Source organism: Cynocephalus volans, chromosome 1 (assembly GCF_027409185.1).
Source record: "Cynocephalus volans isolate mCynVol1 chromosome 1, mCynVol1.pri, whole genome shotgun sequence".
In the NCBI taxonomy this organism is placed as follows: Eukaryota; Metazoa; Chordata; class Mammalia; order Dermoptera; family Cynocephalidae; genus Cynocephalus; species Cynocephalus volans.
In genome coordinates, this window is record NC_084460.1 from 299824266 (window position 1) to 299846375 (window position 22110).

Sequence of the window (22110 nt, forward strand, 5' to 3'; positions counted from 1 at the left end):
CAGTCTAAGTTGTAAGAATTGTATAGCATTCTGGGAGGTAATATATATATTTTTGAGGTAAGATTCACATACAAAAAAGTAACCATTTAAAAGTGGACAATTCAGTGGCATTTAGTGCATTCACAATGTTGTGCACCCATCACCTCTACTTAGTTCCAAAACACTTTCATTCACCCCCAGAAGGAAACCCCATACCCATTAAGCAGACACCCCCCATTTCCCCTAGCCCAACCCCTGGAGACCACAAATCTACTTTCCGTCTCTATGGATTTACCTATTGCGGTATTTCATATGAATGAAATTATACAATATGTGGCCTTTTGTATGTAGCTGACATGTGGCATAATGCTTTCGAGGCTCATCGATGTTGTAGCACGTGTCGGAATTTCATTCCTTTTTATGGCTGAATAATATTCCATTCTATGGATATACCACATTTTGTTTATCCACTTATTCGTTGATGGAATTTGGGTCTCTTCCACCTTTTGGCTGTCGTGAATGGTACTTCTGTAAACATTCACGTACACGTTGTGTGAGCTCAAGTTGTTGTTTCAGTTCTTTGGGGTATATACCTAGCCGTGGAATTACTGGGGTGGAGTCACTTTCCTTCAGCCTCAAGTAAATCTTAGATTTTCCCTTAGTGTGGGTTTGCTGCTGGAAAATTCTGCTCTGTTTTGTTTGTTTGCCTTGCAATATCTTTATTTCGTCTTCAGTACTGAAGAATATTTTTGCTGGGTATAGAATTATAGTTTGGTAATTTCTGGTCATTCTCTTTTGGTGTTTTGAAAATATTATTCATTACCTTCTGGCTTCTGTTGTTGTTGCCAGAAAGTCAGCCATCAGGGGCCACTCTTTTGAAGTTCATCTCTTTTTCTCTTCGGATTTCCAGAGTTTCGCTATGGTACGGTCAGGTGGATTGCTATTCGTTTATTCTACTCGAGATTGTCTGAGCTTCTTGAATTTGTGCTTTGGTGTTTGTCATCCATTCTGTAAAATTCTCAGCCGTTCTCTCTCCCGGTATTACCTCGGCCTCATTTTGTTTCTCCTCTCTTTCTGAGATTAATAATACATGTGTGTTGGACCTTATCGTATCTACTGGTTTTTCTGTTTTCATCTTTTTGTTTCTCTGTGCTGTATTCCGGATTGTCCTTCTGTATAATAGTTCACGAATTCCTCAGCTTTAGTTCTTAATTTTGTAAGTATTTTTCTGTTCCAGACCTAATTAGTTATTTTTCAAACCATGTCACTTTTTATAGTTTATAATTCCATGCCTAAATTTTCAAGTTTGGTTTGTTTCTTTAAAGTAGTAAGCACAGTTGTTTTATAGTCTGTCTGTTCTCAGGTCTTTGTGGATCTATTTCATGTGAGTCGAATCTTCTTATTCCCATTTTTGGTGTCTTATTTCCTTGTATTCCTGATTTTTGTTGACTGTGTGCTGGACATTATAATTGAAAAATAATTGTGGGAGTAATTGGAGGCCTTGGGTGAGATCGTATTTCCCTCTGCCAGGCATTTGTGGACATTACAAACCCAGGATTATCTTAACCCACATCCAGGCTGGACGTTCCCTGGACCACCTTGGTGGCAGGGACCAGAGGACTGGCTTCCCTTTGCTCTGAGGGTGGCGCCCTCAGCCTGCAGTGGGAGGTGGTTCGTCAGAGTCCTCACCTCTGCTGGACCCTGCCCTGTTGCTGGCCTCCTCAGGCTCCTGGGGCTGCCGTAAGAACAGCTCAGTTTTATGATTTTCTCCTGCGTCATCGCGTTCTTGGGGCAAAGGCGGTTCCGAGTGTTGTGCTCACCTCCCCTCTCCCCCTGGTTTTCCTTTTCTCCTGAGTTTGGCCTGGTCATTCCCCACTTCTTTGTTATCTCTTTGATGCTTTAGAAAGTTAATTTTTACATTTGGTCCATGTTTACCCTGTCCTTGAGGAGTGGATTGGTCCGATCCACCTGGTTTCCTCCTTCCTGAAGTGGATCCACCAGCTCACCTGTTTTTACACTGGCGTGGCCGCCTCACAGATTCCCAGACTTCAGTATGTGTTGTCTGTCCCCACCCACCCTCTGTGCACAAACCCCAGCAGTGATGGGTCCTTGCTTCTGTGGGAAAGGTCTCTCCCTCCCCCACACCGCGGCCGGTGGTCGGGGCTGTGCCCTCTCTCCATCTCCAGCACCGTCTGGGACCAGGCCTGCCACTCTGTTCCCCTTCCTCCACACTGCTTCTGCTGTGACCCCCATGCCCCATGCTCCTGCAGCCCCGTGACCTCCCTTCACCCCATCCCAGCCTCCCCTCCCCCCCGGCAGGCTCCACTCCAGGCACCCCCCACCCCGTCCCAGGAGGCTCCTGCGGCTCACGCGGCCACAGCGCCTGGGCTGCTGCCTTCTCCCGGGGCCGCTGCAGCGACCTTCCCTAACCCTCTCTGGCCCCAGCCTCCTTGCACAGCTGACGAGTGGTTCCTGCGTCCTGACCATGCCTGGCCGTGGGCTCAGCCCCTTAGGGCATCATCCTGTTCCTGCTGCCTGGCAGCCTCCAGGCTGGGGATGGCGACTTGGGCTCTGGCAGATGCTGGCCCAGCGCCTGGCCTTCTGTGGGCCCCCAGCTAAAAAATAGTTTTCACATTTTTAAGTGACTGGGGGAAAAATAGAAAAGAAGACTATCTCATGACACAGGAGACATATGAAGTGAAAACGTCAGTGCCCATAAATAAAGCTTCACTGGCACACGGCCACACCCGGGTTGGCCTGTCCCTGGAGGTTGCTCTTGTACCTCAGCTGGGGGCGCACAGCTGGGAGAGATGGCGTGGCCCACTGCACCCGAGACCTTGACTCTGTGGAGGGCAGTGTCCCCTGAGGCGTGCACTCAGCGGGCGCGACCAGGGCCCGCCTCGGTGTGCACTCTTCTTGCTCAGCAACACGTGTGGAGCCCAGGCTTCTGGCCTGGGTCTTGTGGGTCTGCAAGGCCACCAGGGTCCTGGGCTGTTCCCGCCTTCTTGCCTACCCTCCTCTGGTGGCTCTGGCCTCTCCTCACACCCTGGCCTCCAGGATGGCTGTGGCACTGATGGCAGGAGGAAGGGAACCCCTCCCGAGAAGGACCGTTCATGTACCCCCCCCACCCCCCAGGGACAAGACATTCACCCCTGAGGTCACAGTGGCTGGCCCACTAGCTGGACCGTGGAGTGCCACTAAAGGAGGCTGGGAGACTGGTGGTGTCTGTCAGGCCAGTGCTGCTGTCCCCGCTTTACAGAGAGATCCCGTGATCTGCCCAAATTCACTGACCAGCAAGTTGTAGAACCAGGCTGAGGTCAAGTTCCACTGGCCCTCGATGCCAGGCTCTCCTCCCGGAGCCAGGCCACCTCCCAGCCACCCACGACAATGTCAGCACTTACTCATGGCGCGGTACGCCACCGCGGCGTGTTTTCCCCAAACTGGTACTTGGCCACCATCTCTGTGAGGGTGGAGGCTGACTGCACCTGTCACAGGTGAGACACCTGTGGCCCAGAGAGGGGCAGTCATTTCCTCTGAGGTCTCACCACTTTTTAGTTCAATTTAGTGTAGCCCAAGGACGGCGAGGCCCAGCTGGTCCAGGCTCAGAGCAGGGTTTGAGTCAAAGGCACACAGTTTAGGGAACCAGAAGATCCACCAACTCAGGTTCCTGTCTGTCTTCTTGAGCCCCACAAGGGAACACAGTAGGGTTTACAGAAGGATTACTCGAAGTCCCCTCCCTCTCCCACCTGAGTCCCTCACAAACCCAGATTTCCTCCAGCCTTCCGCTGCTGCAGACCCCGACCCCTCCCCAGGCCTCCCCGCACCTTCCTCCAGAGTCTCTTGATTCTCTTCACAAGAGCCCTTCGGAGCCAGGCGGGAGCGGGAGGCAGGTGGGCGCAGGCCCCCGGGTGGGCCAGGCGAGGGTGGGAGCCTCAGGGAGCTCACCCAGGCCGGGGCCAGGCAAGGGTCCCACAGAGAGTGCTGGACGTGGAGGAGCAGGAGCAGGAGCCGGCTCGGGGCTGAGTCCTGCTCAGCTCCCTGAGCCCCCGAGTCTTTACACCTCTGAGGGTTGTTGTAAAAATGAAAATCGGTCTTGCATTTGAAGCCTGGGGCATGGTAGCTTCAAGGGCAAGGTCAGGGGGCTCTGCCCCTGCTCCCAGCTGTGCCCATGGAGAGTTCACCTCTGTGCACCTCGGTTCCCATCGGGGTCGGGGCACCCCAGTGCCTGCTGCTTATGCATTGGTTTCCATGCTGGGCTTGGGACCATCACTACCGGGATGGGGTGGCTGTGGGATGAGTCTAATGGTTCCCAGGCAGGTCTCCAGAGCCCCATGGCCCAAATTCAAGTCCTGCCCCTGCTGTGAATGGCACTGGAGCTGCCTCAGTTTCCCAGCTGTGCACGGGGCTGGCTCGCTGGCTCCTGGTGAGTGCCACACGGGTCACACGTGCTCCCTCCTCACTGCAGTGCTGCCAGACCCTGGTCTCCCACCACGTGGACCCCTCCCTGCGGGATGAGGATGGTCACACAGCGGCAGACCTGGCGGAGTACCACGGACACCAGGACTGCGCCCAGTACCTGCGGGAGACGGCCCGGCCGGTAAGGCCTCGGGACCCCCGTTCACTCTGGAGGTGTAGGGCGTGGGCCGGGCCCCACTGCTGACCCTGCAGCCCGTTAGCAGGAAAGCTCTGCCCCATGTCGTTGCCAGGAGCCAGGGCCGAGCCAGTGCCACACGTCAGCCAGCGGCCACTGGGGCCAGACTGTGACAGGAGCTGAGATGGGCTGTGTGACAAGGACTGTGACAGGGGCTGTGACCAGGCCATGACAGGAGTTGTGATGGGTCGTGACAGGGCAGGGGCTATAAAAAGGGCTGTGACGGGCCACGTGACAGAGGCCTGTGACAGGCTGTGACAGGAGCCATGTGACAGGGGCCGTGACAGGGGCCATGTGAGAGGGTCTATGATAAGGGCTATGACAGGAGCCATAACAGGACCTGGGGCTGGGGCCATGGCTGGGATCAGGGCTGGGCTTGTGGCTGGAACTTGCCATCTTCCTGGGCCACAGAAACTACGCCTGTGACTCAGGAGCCTCCACGGCCTGGCTTCTCTTGGGTGACGTTGTGTTGGACTGAGGCTCCCCAGGAGTGGGAGCAGGGCCTGGGCCCCGCTGAGGTGACCCTGAGGCAGTGGCAGCCCCGCAGCAGCCCAGGAGGCAAAAGGTTCTGTCCCCGCCCTCAGCATGTGGCCGCACTGACTCACCACTGCTCAGAGCCATTTTCCCGTCCTATGGACAGGGATCTGGTGTGTCCTGCTGGTCCCCAGCCCCCAGCACTTGACAGGGCTCAGCAAGCATTTGCTGAATGAACAGATGAGCGGAGGAGCAGAGGGTGGGCGAGCAGCACAGGGGACAGTGGATGGGGGAGGAGGGGATGGGGAGACGGCACAGATGGTGGGGGGATGGACGGAGGAGGGGAAGGACGGAGGAGGGGATGGACGGAGGAGGGGATGGACGGAGGAGGGGAAGGACAGAGGAGGGGAAGGACAGAGGGGGGCTGGGTGGAGGGGGCTCTGCGCAGGAGGGGTGGACGCAGGAGGGGCGGGAGCAGGCGCGGGGCGGGCAGCTGGGCTCTTCCCCCAGACCCTCCTGCCATATCCCCGTCCCTACTCCAGGCCCAAGGTGTTTACTACGAATCAGTCCCCACCTGCCACAGTTTTTGCCACACTTATCCTTAGTGACCACCCCTTCAGGAGGTTCCCTGAGGTCACTTGGCCCCATTTTCAGGTGCGAGCACTGAGACTCAGAAGGGGAAGTGCCCTGCCCCAGGTCTCACAGAGGGACCGCTGTGCCCCCTTTTCCCTTGGGATGTCCCCTCAGAGTGTCCAGGACCACCTGAGGCAGAGCCGTAGAGCTCCCTAGCCCTGGAGACTGCCGGATGGTCCTCAGGTGTCGCTCCGGTCGCTCCGGGACACGCGGCAGCTGGTGCTGTCCTGGTGCTGCGGGTTCAGAAGCTGAATTCAGCTACTGCTTGAAGTCATTTGTTGGTTAAGCATTCAGGGGTACTGTTTAGTAAGAGGTGATTTTCCCAGCTTGCCTTGAGAAGTTGCTGGAACTCGCTGGTTCCTGGTGTAGTAGATGGGTCATCGGTCAGGAATCCCTCGGCCACCTGGGTCTCCACCAGGCTCCTGTGTGGTCGGTCACTCAGGTCTGCTTCAGCAGTTTTTGGTTCCTTCCTGCACCCCCACTGCCCCAGATGACAGCTGAGATTAGGAGTGGGGACGGCGGCCACTCTGCCAATGTTCTGCCTCCACAGGCACCTGCCGTGAGGGAACAGGTCCCAGCTGGTCCCTGACCCTGTCCCCACCAGCCACACTGTGGTGCCATGGCCCGGGCTTGTGTCCAATCAGGGTCTCCACCTTCCATCCCCAGACCCTGACACAGTGGCCATCTCCTCCTAGACACTCTGCCACCCCTTTTGGGGAGGGGGACCCTGGAGGCTCTCCTGACACCCCCTGGGGCCATGGGGAATGGGACTGTCTCAGGCTTCCTGGGGTTGCTCTGGTCCCGGCTGTCTCCTTAGTGTCACTACAGGATTTGAGGCAGCACCTCCTACCCCCACCTGGAGGCTGTGGTGCCTGGTGCCCCTGAGCCCACCTCCTCCCCATCCACAGCCCCTTCCTGCTGGCATCTGGGCACACCTGCCCGGCTCAAGCAAACCCAAATCCTCAGCCATGGCGGCTCACGGCTGTGCAGCTCCAGGAGCCCATTTGGGAACTCAGGGTTAGGATGGAGCCCCAGTCTGTGTCTTGCCCCCCGCCCCCACCTTCCTGTGCAGGCCCCGTCTCCGTCTCTGCTCAGCAGGAGGGCAGGCTGTCAGCTGCGGGCTGGGCCGGGGGAGGCCGCACCTGCTGCAATATTGATGGAAACACAATATGCAGAGGTCGCCTGTGCTGGCCTCTTCCCACGTCGGCCTCGGAGGAAGCAGTGAAATCCATCATTTGCCCCTGATGCCTCAGCCTGTATCTGCCCCAGGAGACTTGTGGGTCCCAAGAGAGGCAGCTGGGAAATGAGGCTGGATGCTTAGTGCCAAGACTGCCCCATGGAGGGTCCCGCTTCAGCACCCCCTTCCTACTGGGTCTGGGGGACCTGGTGCACCCACTGCCCTGCCCAGGACCTGCTGGTGGCACTGGACGAGGCCAGGCCTTGCCTGTCCCTGAGCCCTGGGGACCCTCTCTGCACATGAGGGGTTGGGTCTTGCTGGCCTGGGTGGAACAGGGGCTAGAAGGGCCATCGAGGCAGGCCCCCTGCACCCCCACCCATCCCCTTGTTAGCCAGGCAGCTGGGCTCCTGCTGTGGGGTTCTGAGTGAGGCTGTGTGTGGCAGCAGCAGTTAGGAGCAACAGCCCAGGACGACCAGGGTCGCCCTCCACATGTGGGGAGCTGAGCCCCCAGCACCTGCCCTGGTGTCTGGGGCTGTCCTGCTCGCCCCCACCTCAGTACTCACTCCCACCTGCGTTGGAGCTGACTCTTTCTGGGCATGTGTCACCAGCAAGTTCTGAGCATCTCTGAGCCTCAGTTTTCTCATCCATAAAATGGGGTCGAAGACTTTTGTTCACCAAACATTTGATTGCTTGATGCTGAGAGTAAAGGAGATGCTCGTGGAGCATCCGATAGGGGCCGGCCCGTCGTGGGCCCTCAGTGCAGGCTCATCCCCCTCCCCAAGTCCAGAGGAGCCCTAGGACCGTTTCATTTTATAGATGGGGAAACTGAGGCCCAGAGTGGGCAAGGGACTCCTCTAGGCAGTCTCCTTCCTCAGGGAAGGGTGAGGCCTGGCCTCCTGGCCAGTAATGGAATCTCAGCCGCGGCGACTAGTGTCCGGCGCCCAGCTGCGGGTCATGATTTTCTCGGCCGGGGTGGCGTTACAGGCCTGTAACCCAGCTCGCCACGGCTGCCCTCGATGTATAATGCATGCGGGCACAGCGATGCTCAAATCTCACCAAAAACACAGGGAAAGAGACAGCGGGTCACAGAGTCGATGTGACGATGGCCTCAGGACATCTCTCCAATGCTGGGATTCAGGGCAGCACATGCCCAACTCTCAGGACCCTGATAGATGGGACCCTGACATCTGCCACTGCTTCAGATCCTTGTGGGTTCCCTTAGTGTCCAGGACTTAATGTGGGAGGCAGGGATGGGTTATGCCAATCGCCTGGGAAACCCCCAGCCAGACTTGTTGTCCTTGTCAAAATTCAGAGATTATCCTAACATCAGTGGTGACAGTCCCACCATATGCCAGACCCCACCAGTGTTCCCTATGTAATTCCTCATCTTCCCACCCCTTTGATTTACATGAGGAAGCGGAGGCTCAGGGAGCCTTCCCAGGGCTTCTCGTCCATGAGGGGTGGGGAAGGGTTCTGCCAGGGACAGGAGGCGTCATGCGGTCCCCCAGCCGCAGGGACTGCTCTGGGGCCAGAGCCCATTCCCCTGGGCCCTGGGCCAACTTCCTGCTTCTTTTGTCCTCCTCAGCATGAGGGGTCACTGCCACCCCAGTGAGCCCCTCACTTTGCCAGGGGTGAGGGGGTGGGGAGGGGGCTTCTTGCCCCTTCCCCCAACAGCAGATTTAATTGTGGGGAGGGGGCTGAGGGCTCCCAGGCAGGGGCAAGGAGGAGGGGTAGGCACACCGTGAAGCTCACAGCTGTGTCCTGGCTGGGAGGGGACGGGGTGGGGGCACTGGGGTGCCCTGTGACGAGGGCACAGCGTCCTCTGTCCATTGGACAGTCAGTGCTCAGCTTCTCTGGACTTGTCTGTCAGGGCTGATGGTTGACTCGACCCTGCTTAAAGCTCCTAAGTCAGCCTAGCCCTGCGCCGTGATCATGGAGGAAGACCCCAGACTCCTGGGTCAGAGACCAGAGGACTTTCTTATGGCACAGCAGGGAGTGGGCATCATGTTTTATGGGGTCCCCTTGCCCCCAAGTCCCAGGTGATGTGATGTGGGTCGCGGTGGCTGCTGTGCCCACAGTGGGTTTGTGACTAAGCCGAGGACCACTGAGCCCGAGAACCCCATTATATGGTGAGCAGTAGGCAAGCCTGCTCCCTGTCCCTCTGGGTCACTTGCTGCAAACATGGCCCTGAGAAATGTCCAGTAAAGAGCAGCCAAGGCTCTGCATTCTCCGTAGGAGCATGAGAGACCCCACAGGCGCCGTCCCTCCCCAGAGCCAGCCACCTGCCTCCTCTCCACTGCTGGTGCCCCTGGACCAAGGGGGCAGTGATTCCAGGGGCTCTCAGTCCTGGCAGGAGCAAAGACTGGAGTCTCCAGGAAGATTCTGATCCCAGCTCCGCTGCATCCAAGCAGGGGGACCTTGAGAAGGCCCCTGCCCTCTCTGAGCCTCAGTTTTTCATCTGTGCCCTGGGAGCTGTACTGTGGGTGGGGTTGGGGGTTCCCTTGTGTGGTCTTTCTTCTCATGTGGCCCAAGGATCTCAGGTCCCCCCATCTTCCCAGGGGTTCCACTCCCCTGCACTGAGGAGGATACAAGGCACCGTGGTAAGGGATCCCCATACTCAGCCCACACCCGCCTGGCTACCTGACACCTCAGCCTTCAAATATTTATGTGACACCGCCTGCTCCTGGGGGCAGCAGCTTCAACAGCCCCCAACAGACAGCCCAGGACAGCCACAGCTCCCTGTGCTCCGCAGCCCAGTGCTTGAGTCCAAGGTCCTCCTGGGCTAGGGGCCGGGTGGACGCTCTGCAACCCGCCGTACGCCGGGGCTCCTGGGCTCTGCACAGATCCTTGAAGGAGTAAGGTGCGTGGGGTCCGTGTAGACGGTGTCCCGGTGGGCAGAGACTTCTGGACTGGGTGTGACCAAGGGGCCACACAGCCTCCTTGCCAGGACTAGACCTAGCTTAGCCATGAGCAGGGGAGGCTCAGAGAGGCCACAGGCTTGCCCAGGAGGGACTGGCGATATCACCTGTAGGGCCCACGCGGATGAAAATGCAGCCTCTTGTTCAGAAATGGCTAGAATTTGAGGGCAGAGGCAGCAGAGCATTGAACCAATTGGCAGCAAGGGTTCCATGCTCTGACACCAGCCCTGGTCCAGGCCACACATCCCAAGGTAGTTAGAGCCAAGGGCTTGGCCCTGCTCAGGGTTCTCGCCATCACCAACCTGGGCGCCCCAACGGCCACATCCACTGCCCAATGGAGGGAGGGGGCGACGGCTGGGTGGGTGTTCAGGGAGACGTGGTGAGCAGCCCTGCTGACCAGAGACACAAACTGCGGTGACCGCATGCCAGACGGGCATCAAGGCACCACTGGGAGCCCCAGCATCCCCGTCGGAGGGACAGGGTAGAGCCAGCCTTCCACTCTCAGCTTTAAACCAGCAGGCAGCAAGCCCGGCTCTGGGCCCTAGGAGGACAGCTGGATGTCCTGCAGCATTTCTCTGCCAATGAGGTGGGACACAGGGGAGGCAGGGAGGCCAGTGCAGCCCTGCTGCCAACAACACCTGCATGTCAGCGCAACTATGGGTCAGTGCACCTGCATGCCTGATGTCTCTCCTGCTTGGCTCCCACCGGTCAAATGCCCAAGCTGGGGCCAGGTGAGGATGGCAGCTCTGGGTCAAGGGCCCTTTCTGGCTGCCCAGCAGTCAGTGCCATAGGGCAGGGGAGGTGGCCAAGGCCAGGTGTGTGTCTTGCCACAGATGTGGAGCAGGTCCGGGTGGGGTGAGGGTTTCCCTGGGGCTCTAAGGAGTGATCTTTGTGGTCTCTGTTTCCAGGTGGCTCTGGGGAGGGTGGCCCTGGCCAGGTGTAGGTTCTGGCCCTTCCCGGCCTCTACACTACACGGCAGGTCCTGGTCACAGCACCTTGGCTCTAAGGTGTGGTCAGGGTCACAGGATTATAGGGCTGAGAAGAGTTCCAAGTTTGCTGATGCTTTCCTCTATCCGGGCCGGGCACCTGCTCTCCCCTTGGGGGGAGGGGGGAGGGGAGGCCGACCCACTGTCTAGGCATTTGGGGGCAGGGCAGGGGCAGCCTTGGCTCCCCCAGGCCACGCTCTCTGAGAAGGCAGTGGGGCTTCGGGCCAAGAGCTGGCGGTCAGAGTCAAGCTCTGCCCTGCTGCCGTGTGGCCTGGGCTCTGAGCATAGGAGTCCTCACCTGAAAATGGGTCACGCTCTGTGCCCTCGGCTGATAGGCACGTCGGGGACCCCCACTCCTAGTCCACTGCCCTCTGTCCTCACCAAGTCTCTTACTCAGCCATCCACCCCCAAGACACCGGCAGACTGCGTCAGGGAGGGGGTTTCAAATGGGGCTTGGCACAGAAGTCAGGGACAGTCGGGGGTCATGGTGTGCAAGCACGTGTGTGTGCGCATGTGTATGCGCATGTGTGTGCACACATCTTTGTAAGGCCAAAGAAAGGTGAGCACACGCTGTACCTGAGGCCCTAACCCAGCTCTAGAGCCCCAGAGTTAAGCTGCCTCCAGGGGGAGCCCGTGAGCCAAGCCTTGAGACTGGGGTGGGCGAGGGGTTTGCCCGGTGCCGGTGGCCCGGGGGGAGTCAGGGTGGGGGCACAGTGAGTGGTGGCACTCAGACAGGAGTTCTGGGGGTGTTTAGGGGGCCAGTCACCCAGCGTGGAGGCACCAGCCCTCACTCCTGCACAGTCTTACCTGGTCCAAGATCTTCTCTGAGGTGCACAGGCCCCCCCACGCTCGCCTGCTGGATGCCCCCACCCCCACCGGGTAGAGCTGGGAGGAGTCTGAGTCAAGGACCATGGGGCCTCCTGCTGACCAGGCCTGTCCACCCCCAGGTGCCACTCCTTATGACACCCCCACCACCGCCGTTCCCCCCTCCCCCACTGTCAGCCGCAAGGCACGCCCTGGAGGATGGAAGAAGAGGGGGCGCGGGTCTCAGGAGCCCCACCCGTGAGTACACGTCTCCAGGGAGGGCGGGCCTGGGCGTGAATGATGGGCATGGATGCAGTTGGCCTCACCTCTGAGGTCCTTCTGCGTGGCGGGAGCTGACTCCAGGCACCTGGGCCACAAGGCCACCCCCTCCAATTCCCCTCCCTGCCAACTTCTTCCCGGTTTTCTTTTTAAAACGGGCATGTGTAATCACAGTGATGTGTCCAAGGTAGGTCCAGGCAGGGTCGGTGGGGGCCAGGCCCCTCTGGACCGCTGCTGCTCTCTGAGACTCCAGCAGGCCGGGCATGCACAGGCCCACGGTGCAGAGCAACAGTCCTCAGACTGCAGGACACCACCCAATAGGGGACTGTGACCAGCATTTATCACACTGAAGTGGAATGGGGTAGCACAAAAAGTGTCAGAGGTGCCACATACAGTGACGGTGATGTCGGCCTGAGGGACGTGCTGTGGTTACGTGGTCACGTGTCTAAGTGTGCATCTGCGTGTGCATCTGCGTGTGCATCTGCGTGTGCGTGTGCGTGTGATGCAGCCGTGTGTCTGACTCGGACTGTGGCACTGGTGTGTGTGATTGGAGTGGGGCGGGGGGCGTGGGGGCAGTGAGAGGACAAACTTTGGGGTCTGACGGGGCTGCATTAGGTGCCTGGACCTCCCTCCAGGCCTCCTGCCCTTCCTAGCTCCGGGTGGGCCACGGCACGGGGGGAGGGGGTGAAACGCAGGCTCTCCAATCAGCCGGGCGTGGGGCGGCCCACTGACACCCTGGAGAGAGGACTTCGGCTCCAAGTCCTGTGCTATTTCAGGAGGATGGTTCTGTCCCCAGGTCCAGGGTCTCCGAGGCCGGGTGTTTCTATTCCTTGTTCCTTTCCGGAAGCCCCTCTGACTCCAGCTCCCGCTTTTCATCAGCAGCAGCGTCTCTCAGCCCAGCCTGGCCCAGCCAGCCTGACCAGCCTGTCCCAAGGGAACAGATGACCTGCGCAGCCACCCCACGGGTCACCACCAGTGCCGTGGCCACCTCCTCGGTGCGTCCACCACCCTCCAAGTCCCTGTCTCCCAAGGGACCCCAGCCAACCCCGCAAAGCCAGGCAGCCTCTCACTCTGTTCTCTTAGGTGGGCCCAGGCCACGTCCCTCCGGAGCGGTCGGGCCCTTCCTTGAAGGGTGGACACTAGGCCACTGCCTGGGATAATTCTGGGTGTCTCTCGAGGACACCTTGAGTTCTGAGGAGTCGGGAATTTCAGAACAACAGCAGCTCATCACCCCATTATAGAAAACATGGGGACCCTTCTCTGTCATCCCAGAGAGTCCTGCAGCCCAAGCCCCTCTCCCCGACCTCTGAACTCAGGGTACTCCATGCCTCCCTTGGAAACCACTATCCGTGGCGAGGGCGGACCTGGTGCGCTGTTGTCCTCCTCGGGGCTCCCAGCCAGCCCAGGACAGGCTGGAGAAGGCCTGCTCCCTGTTACCTTCCCTCTTTCTGGGCACCAGGCCCTTAGAAATCCAGCCCAGCCGATCCCTGAATGGGTCCTGGGAATTCTCAGCCCCGAGATGTTCTGTGCGAGTTTGGAAATGCCACATACCTGTCCTTGGAGAGTTACAGTAGCACTTTAAAGGCTCTGACAAGTCCCACAGGGCAGAATTGACCGCTAGACTTTGTCTGTGTAGCTGTTCCCAGAATGAGTTTGCCCAAGGATGTGGCATGCTCTGGGCAACCTCTCCTAGGGCATATACAGAGAAGGGGACGAATCTCTGGTTGCCTTTCTCACCCATCTGTCCCCCACAAGAGCACACCTGGGACCCACAGGGGACACCACGGGTCACACTTATCAGGCTGGGGCTGTGGGAGGGTGGTGCTCTCTGTGGTCCCCACTGCCCCTTCTCCTGGGACCCCCTATTTGCAGCTGTGGCCACCCCTGGCAGATCTCTGCTTGGGGCCTGGGTCCCCTAGGGGCATGTGTGACCCACCCCCATCTGCACAGGGGGCTGACATGGCAGTGGGGGATGCCTCGGACAGCCTGGCCACGCTGCAGTTGGACGGGCTGCCCTCAGGCGACCTGGACGGGCTGGTGCCCACGCAGGACGAGCGCGGCCGGCCCATCCCCGAGTGGAAGCGGCAGGTGATGGTGCGGCAGCTGCAGGCGCGCCTGGGCTCAGACCACGTGCCCGAGGTCCAGGTGGGGAGAGGGGTGGGGGAGGGGAGAGGGGTGGGAGAGGGGCAGGAGGCCTCGTCCAGGCAGGTGGAAGTGGAAGGTGGGGTGCCCCAGACCAGACCCGGAATCCAAGACCCTCTGTGGCCTCCGCTTTCTCTTCCGCCAGCCGGTGGTGTTGAACCAGATCAGAGGGCTCTGAGCAGCGCCCTTCGTCTGCTTTAGAGGTGCGGGTCCCGTGGATTCTTCCTTTAAGTGGATATGTGTCCCACGCCTGCCTTGTGCCTAGCACTGTTCTAGGCAGTGAGGGGGCAAACCCTGCCCTGCTGGCACATAGACTCTAGCGGGTGTCTAGCCAGTTGGTAGGTGGGCAGGTGCACTCAGGTGTGGGTTGGGGAGGGGCACAGATCAAAAAGCCAAGCAGCATTGGGGGCTGCTCAGGAGCGCCCTCTCTGGGAAGAGGACCTTGAGCAGGGGCCAGAAGGAAGTGGGGGAGCTCCGTGGAAGTTGGGACGAGCACATTCTGGGCAGAGGAAACAGCGGGAGCGCAGTTGCCGAGGTGTGAGTGGGCTGGCCCAGCGGAGGGACAGGAGGGGCTCGGACGGCTGGAGTGGAGTGGATGACAGAGTGGTGGGCAGGAGACTGGCAGCTACTGTGGGATCCCGTAAGGCCTCTGTGGAACCTGGAGAGTCCGAGCAGAGACGGCTGTGATTTGCCGTGGGTTTCAACAGGCTGCCTCTGGCTGCTGTGTGGGCAGGAGTTCTAGAATGCGACCCTGGAGGCCTGCAGTTCCGTCGAATGATATGCTCTGCGGCCCTCGGTCTAGAGCTGGGCCGCCCAGTACGCTGATGCTGGCCACGTGCAGCTATTCCCAGTGCTCAGAATTCAGTGTAAAAGTAGAAATCCTGCTCCCACAGTTCATTCTGTAGCCACAGTGGCTGATGGCTACTGCATGACACACCACAAGTCTCTCTTGTCACAGAACTGCTGGACAGTGCTGGCCTGGTGGCTCAGCCTGTGCTTGCCAGTTGGGGCCAGGAGCCCATGGGTTGAGGGGAGGGTGAGTCAGGGGTGGGCAGGGCCTTCTGCCAGAGCCAGGAGCCCCTCAAGTCTTACCTGGGGACAGGGCTCAAGACTCTGCAGAGATGCTGAGAAGTCCAGGAATTGGAGAGTGAGCAGGTTAAGGGGGCTTGGGGTTACTGGCTGGGCCTCAGCCTGGCAAAGGCTGGGGGTTCCTGAACCAGACCCTTGTGATCTGGACACTGCACAGGACAGCTGATGTTTATCCCATGGCAGGGTAAGGCAGGGCTGGGGGGTGGGCAGAGCAGACAGAGAAGCTCCAGAGTTGGTGGGAAGAGGCAGGAGGACTCTGAGGATTGAACACTGAGGACATGTCAGGGAGATCAGGAAGACACGGGAAGCCAGGTAGAGCAGAGGCGCCGCCACCTCTTGTGAGGGGGAAACAGGGCCCTCCCTGAGTCTGAAACTCTGGACTGGGACTGGCCAGCCACCTGGTTCACTTCCCAAGTCCACACAAGGGCCACCCCCAGGGAGCTTGGTGTCTGGCAGGAACGTGCCCTCTGCCCACTGCGGTGCACAGTGTGAGCCCTGCTGACCCTGCCCTTCCTGTGCCCAGGATGACAGTGGGAGCTCGGGCCTCACGGAGCAGGCAGCCTGGCGGTACTCGCAGACCCACCAGGCCATCCTGGGCCCCTTTGGGGAGCTGCTGACTGAGGACGACCTGGTGTACCTGGAGAAGCAGATCGCAGACCTGCAGCTCCGGCGCCGCTGCCAGGAGTACGAGAGCGAGCTGGGTCGGCTGGCAGCTGAGCTGCAGGCCCTGCTGCCCAAGCCCCTGGTCAGCATCACCGTCAACAGCCACTTCCTGCCCCAGGCACCCGGGCTGGACGGCGAGGGGACCACTGCCCCGGCGGCCCAGTCCGAGGGCCCCTCACCGGCCATGAAGGCCGCGCCGGGCGGGCAGCCCCTGCCCTTCTGGTGCACACACATCTCCCGCCTGGTGCGCAGCATGTCCCTGCTGCTGAAGGGCATGAACGGGCTGGTGCAGGGCGAGGAGAAGCCAGCCTCCCGGTCCCCACAGGATGGCAAAGAGGCCCCGGCCAGCACCCCTTGGAGCGAGGCCCAGCGCGAGATCCAGGAGTGGGGGGTGTCCGTGCAGGCGCTGCGCGGCCACTTCGAGTCGGCCCCCGGCCACCCCTGCACCCCACCCCCGGGCCCCTGTGAGCCGGGTGCCCAGCCCGGCCGGTGCCTGCGTGGCTGCTGGCCAGCCCCGCCACAGCCCCGTGGTGGCCCGACCGCAGGGGGGCCCAGACCAGGCGACGCCGAGGAGGCCAGCGACTCGGGCATCAGCTGCGAGGAGGCCCCGTCGGAGGCGGGCGCCCTGCCCGGCCTGGACCCGGCCAGCCTGCGCAAGGAGCGCATCGTCATGCTCTTCCTCGGCCACTGGAAGAAGTCAGCCTGCTCGCCGGCCCTCAAGACGGCGGCCTGCAGGACCCCAGAGGCCCACCGCGCCGGGCCCTGGGGACAGGGCCCCCGGCTCGGCCACCTGTGGCAGCAGAGGAGCGTTGTCACGCACCTGCTGGGCAAGTGGAAGGCCATCATGGCGCACGTGCCGGCCCGGCAGCTGCGGCGGCTGAGCCGGCGGCCCCGCGGGCCCCTGTCCCCCGAGCAGTTCCTGCCGCACGTGAGCGGGGCCCCCGTGCCCTATGGCAGCCTCTCGCTGGACCTCTTCATGCTGGGCTACTTCCAGCTCCTGGAGTGCGAGCTGCCGGCAGAGGAGCGCAAGATGCGCCACCTGCTCTGCTTCGAGGTCTTCGAGCACCTGGGCGCCCACGGCTGGGAGGCCGTGCGGGCCTTTCACAAGGCTGTGACCGACGAGGTGGCCGCCGGCTGCCGTGCCTGGACTGACGGCTTCGAGGACATCAAAGCCCGCTTCTTCGGCTCCAGCCGGGGCCCCGCCTGGGACACGGAGCCCGGCCGCAAGTCAGGCCTGACCCCTCTCGGGCCCCTGCCGCATGCCACCGTCCCCAGCAGTGGCCCCGATCCCGCAGCCCGGCGGCTGGGGCCTGGCTCCCAGCGGGGCAGCTTCAACAGTGAGGACATCTGTGGCTACATCAACCGGAGCTTTGCCTTCTGGAAGGAGAAAGAAGCTGAGATGTTCAACTTTGGAGAGTGACCAGGACTGGCAGCTGCCTTCTGGAGTGGGGTTTCGGGGGGCTGGTTTGGGTCTTCTCTTCTTTATTCCTTTCTCATGGCCGCTGGTGGCCAGGTGAGCCTGGCCAGGGCTGGCAGGCACACAGCATGCACAGCCAGCCTCCATTCCTCCCACTCCGCAGCCGGGCGTGCTTCTCCCCTGCGTGGGGGCTCAGCCTCAGAGTCCTTCTCACCACCAAGTCCAGGAAGCCTCCCTCAGTTGGCCCTGAAGTTAGGCGGCTTGCCGTCCCAGCCCAGGTCCCTGTGCCTTGTCATCCCTAGGTACCTGGGAGGCCAGCCTGTTCCTCATTTGCCATCTTCCTGTGCTCTGAGTCACCTGGGTGTCCTGTCCCTCAGGTTTTCTGGTGCTGGTGGCCTCAGCCACATGCAGAGCCTCCACCCCCTCCTACTTGAGCCTGGGGCAGCAGCCCCAGGCCTTGGTCCTGCCTCGGTTCCTTCTGGTGACCTTGGGCCATGCTGCTTCACCCCCCAGGCCTCTCTTTCCCCCTCTGTGAGATGGGGAAGGATCTGGGGGTGGAGAGGGCAGGATTCAAAGGGCAAGAGCCTTCCTGTCAGACTGGAGTGCCCTCCTGAGTCCTGCTGGTCAGGGAGATGGTCCCGCACTGACTCGCACGCTGGTCACATGCAGATACCCCCTGCCATGCGAATGACTCACCCAGGGTGCTCCAGAGGACCTGCCCCCAAAGGAAGGCTGTCTGTGGGCCCTGTCCTCCAGCTGGGCAGCCCCTCCCAGGCCTCACAACCTGGGCCACGGCAGGGCCATGAAAGCAGGGACATAAAGGAAGTCCACAGCAGAAGTGGGTAGCTGAAAGGGAGTCCTTGGAGCACAATGGGCCAGCACCCCACTGGCACAGGGGAGCTGCTGGACCCAGAGGAGAGCACGCAGGGTGGGGCACAAGAACCAGACCTCGATGGGGTGTGGCCACTTCATGTGGGCACTTGGATGTCACCCATAGGTACCCCTTATCCACGTGGGCCTGGGGTGCTGGGCAGTGGGACAGAGGAAAGGAAAGGGACTCTGCCCTTGGGCCTCCAGGTGCTGCAGTGGATCACGTGAACCTGGTGCTGGGTGGGAGCCCCGAATGACTGGGCATGGTGGCGGCCAGGAGGATAGACCACCGCCCAGGCTGTGGGGCCAGGGAAGGACTGGGCCAGAGCCCCAGGGGATTTGGGGGAGGGTTTTCTTGTAGCGGTCAGATGGCCCCAACAGGCAGTGTTGGGGAGGTGGTATCGGGCAGTCAGTTGGTGCTGGCATGGCCAGGAGGGGACGTCGTACTGGCCCCCGCTCCAGGCCCATGCCAGCCAGTGGCTCTCCCCAAGGGCCTGTTCTTCCGAGGGCTGGTCGTGTGGCTGGGCCCCCTCTGGCTTCCTGCACTGCCGAAGACCCTTGCTGGAGCTGAAACTGGACATGCGTGTGCTAAATAAAGATCCCCATTCCTGGCTGACCCTCACTCTGGTGCTTGCCGTTCACCGGCCCTTGGGAGAGCTGCCTGTGCCCACAGGGGTCCTCAGCTCAGCTCTGCCGAGACACTGGGGCAACGTCCTCAGCCCCACAAGCCTCCCGATTTCTCATCTGCAAAGTGGGGGTGTGGTGCTGAGCTGCCCACCCCGGGGTCATGGTGAGGGTGGACCGAGGTCCTATATGGGAAGGGTCTCTGCCCTGGGGTTTGCCAGCCTGCAGCCAGAATTTCAGAGTCGATTTTGATGAGCAGGGCCTTCTCCAGGCAGCCGTCAGCATCTGAATGTCTTCATCTGGCTCTTGGCCCCAACATGAAACCGATGTGGACAGACAAGGGCTCGTCCACCAGGCGCTGCTGTAGCCCAGGGATGGCACAGGGCAAAGGTCTGAGGGTGGGTCTGGGGGGAGCCTTTGGGTGGGGGGCATCAGAAGGTTTGGACACACCGGTGTGTCCTGGAGTCCTCTTGCGTACCACTTGCAGAACAATGTTGTTCCCAGGACTTAACAAAGGAGGGGGCCAGGAGAAGGTGGGCAGGCGTCGCACAGTCTGGCCTCAGAGTTGCATGCCCACTCGCTGTGGCCTCAGGCAAGCCCCTCCACAGCCCTGAGGCCTCAGTTTCCCAGCTGAACCACAGCCAGCAGGGGGCACCCCAAAAGAAGGACCTGAGGTGAGGATGGGCTGCAGGCCAGGGGCGTGGTGGTGGCTCAGGTCTAGCTTGAGACTGGAGGGACAGAGAGGATACCTGTGCTGGTTGCTCAGTGGTGACCCCAAATGCCCTCCTGCAGACACCAGGTTTCCGGGGGAGCTGCCCCACGGACTCTGATCCCCTCAGCCTGGGGTGGGGCTGGGAAAGCTGGTTTTTATAGACGTTCTAGGTGATTCTGAGGCCCAGCAGCCTGGGAAGCCCCAGCGCACTAGCAGCTCACCTATACGGAGCAGGTGTCTCTGGGGTAGGCCAGGGCTGGCCCAGGCAAGGCCACACTCATAGCCCTAAGGCCTGTTTGGGGCCTATAAATCTGTCATGCAATTGGCAAAATACTCACTGAGGACCCTGGTGCCCCTACTACATACGCATCCCAGAGGCTGCAGACTTAGTGCGGGGGCCAGACACAGAAGTGCAAACCCAGCGGCTTCCTGATGAGTGAGAAACATCCTGGAGGAAGGGAACCCTCTCCCCACATCCCAGAAATGTGTGCAGGACAAAGACGTAGAAAACAGGAAACCCTACCAAGGGCGGTGAAAACACCTTTACCTCACGCTGGAATAAACATGGCAAAGTCATGAGCTCCCGCATGTCAATATATAAGTTTAATGTAAAGTCAGGATCTTTCTTTTTTGTTAACGACTCTAAAGTTCATTTGAAAGAAGACATGAGCAAGACCAGCTGTGGAGGCCAGCCTCCAAGAAGCCCCCCGTCCCTCCCGCCTCCTGGTCATCACAGTAGGTAGCCCCCCACCCAACTGTACCACAGACCAGGGCAGAAGCTACTCATGTCACTTCTGGCCAGGTTATGAGAGACATTCGGTCCCCATCACTCACTCTCTATCTCGGGGAAGCCGGCTGTCATGTTGGGAGCAGCCCTTTGGAGAGACCCGCGTGGGGAGGACCTGAGGCCTGGCCACTGCCCCAGCAGACCCTCCCGCCCAGCCGGCCAGCAGGTGACTACCGTGTCCCCTTGGTGTGAGCTGATGAGGCATCCCAAGGTAGCACCGCCCCGCTGCTGTGCTCCCAGAGCAGGGAGCGTGTGAGATAATGCGTGTCTGTGGTTCTGAGACACTAGATGGGGCAATTCATTGTGCGGCCATCAATAAGTAAAAACAACAAACAAGATAAATCTAAATAGAAGGTATGAGATGCTTCTATTTCAGATATGAAGATATCATGATTACGGAGCAGTAATCTATCAAACAAGGTGGTTCCGACCCAGGAACAGGGGCACTCAGATCAACAGATCAGAGCAGAGAAGGCTGACTCCTCACATACCGAACACGTGGCCCAAGATAAAGGTGCCTTTGTCACACACAAGCCTATACACTGGGGAAGGGACTGCCTTTTCAGCAAATGGTGCTGGGAGAACTGGATATCCATGTGCAGGAGAATGAAACTAGACCCATACCTCTCACCATACACTAAAGTCAACTCAAAATGGATTAGAGTTAAATATACACCCTGAAACAATAAAACTTCTTAAAGAAAACATAGGAGAAATACTTCAGGAAGTAGGACTGGACACAGACTTTATGAATATGACCCCAAAAGCGTGGGCAACTAAAGGAAAAATAAACAAATGGGATTATATCAAACTAAAGAGCTTCTGCACAGCAAAAGAAACAATTAACAGAGTTAAAAGACAACCAACAGAGTGGGAGAAAATATTTGCAAAATATACATCTGACAAAGGATTAATATCCAGAATATACAAGGAACTCAAACAACTTTACAAGAAAAAAACAAGCAACCCAATTAAAAAATGGGCAAAAGAGCTAAGTAGGCATTTCTCTAAGGAAGATATACAAATGGCCAACAGACATATGAAAAAACGCTCAACATCACTCAGCATCCGGGAAATGCAAATCAAAACCACATTGAGATACCATCTAACCCCAGTTAGGATGGCTAAAATCCAAAAGACTCTGAACGATAAATGCTGGCGAGGTTGCGGAGAAAAAGGAACTCTCATACATTGTTGGTGGGACTGCAAAATGGTGCAGCCTCTATGGAAAATGGTATGGAGGTTCCTCAAACAATTGCAGATAGACCTGCCATATGACCCAGCTATCCCACTGTTGGGAATATACCCAGAGGAATGGAAATCATCAAGTCGAAGGTATACCTGTTCCCCAATGTTCATCGCAGCACTCTTTACAATAGCCAAGAGTTGGAACCAGCCCAAATGCCCTTCATCAGATGAGTGGATACGGAAAATGTGGTACATCTACACAATGGAATACTACTCAGCTATAAAAACGAATGAAATACTGCCATTTGCAACAACATGGATGGACCTTGAGAGAATTATATTAAGTGAAACAAGTCAGGTACAGAAAGAGAAATACCACATGTTCTCACTTATTGGTGGGAGCTAAAAATAAATAAATAAATTCACACACATAAAAAAAAAAACCGGGGGGGGGGGCGGGGAAGAAGACATAACAACTACAATTCCTTGAAGTTGACACGATCAGTGAACAGAAAGGACATTGTTGGATGGGAGGGTGGAGAGGGAGGAGGGAGGGAGGTTTTGGTAAGGGGCCACAACAGTCAACCACATTGTATATCGACAAAATAAAATTTAAAAAAATAATAATAATAAATAAATTAAAAAAAAAAAAAAATGTCTTTGTCACACAAGGCCCCATGCCCCAAATAAGTCCCAGATGGAATCGGAGGCGCTGTG

General features: G+C 58.9%; 1 protein-coding gene across 2 annotated transcripts in view; it reads left to right on the forward strand.

Annotated features, from left to right (window-relative positions):
- Positions 1-17215, forward strand: part of ESPNL (espin like) — a 28517-nt gene extending 11302 nt beyond the window's left edge. The window contains exons 5-10 of one of the 2 annotated variants that reach the window (XM_063101107.1): positions 4445-4576; positions 11766-11862; positions 12698-12718; positions 12787-12896; positions 13852-14046; positions 15656-17215. In XM_063101107.1, the coding sequence (XP_062957177.1) occupies positions 4445-4576; positions 11766-11862; positions 12698-12718; positions 12787-12896; positions 13852-14046; positions 15656-17215 (2115 nt within the window). Of the gene's footprint in view, positions 1-4444; positions 4577-11765; positions 11881-12697; positions 12719-12783; positions 12897-13851; positions 14047-15655 lie in introns of both variants that reach the window. The other variant, XM_063101103.1, reaches the window with a different exon arrangement.
- The last annotated feature ends 4895 nt before the right edge of the window (positions 17216-22110 follow it).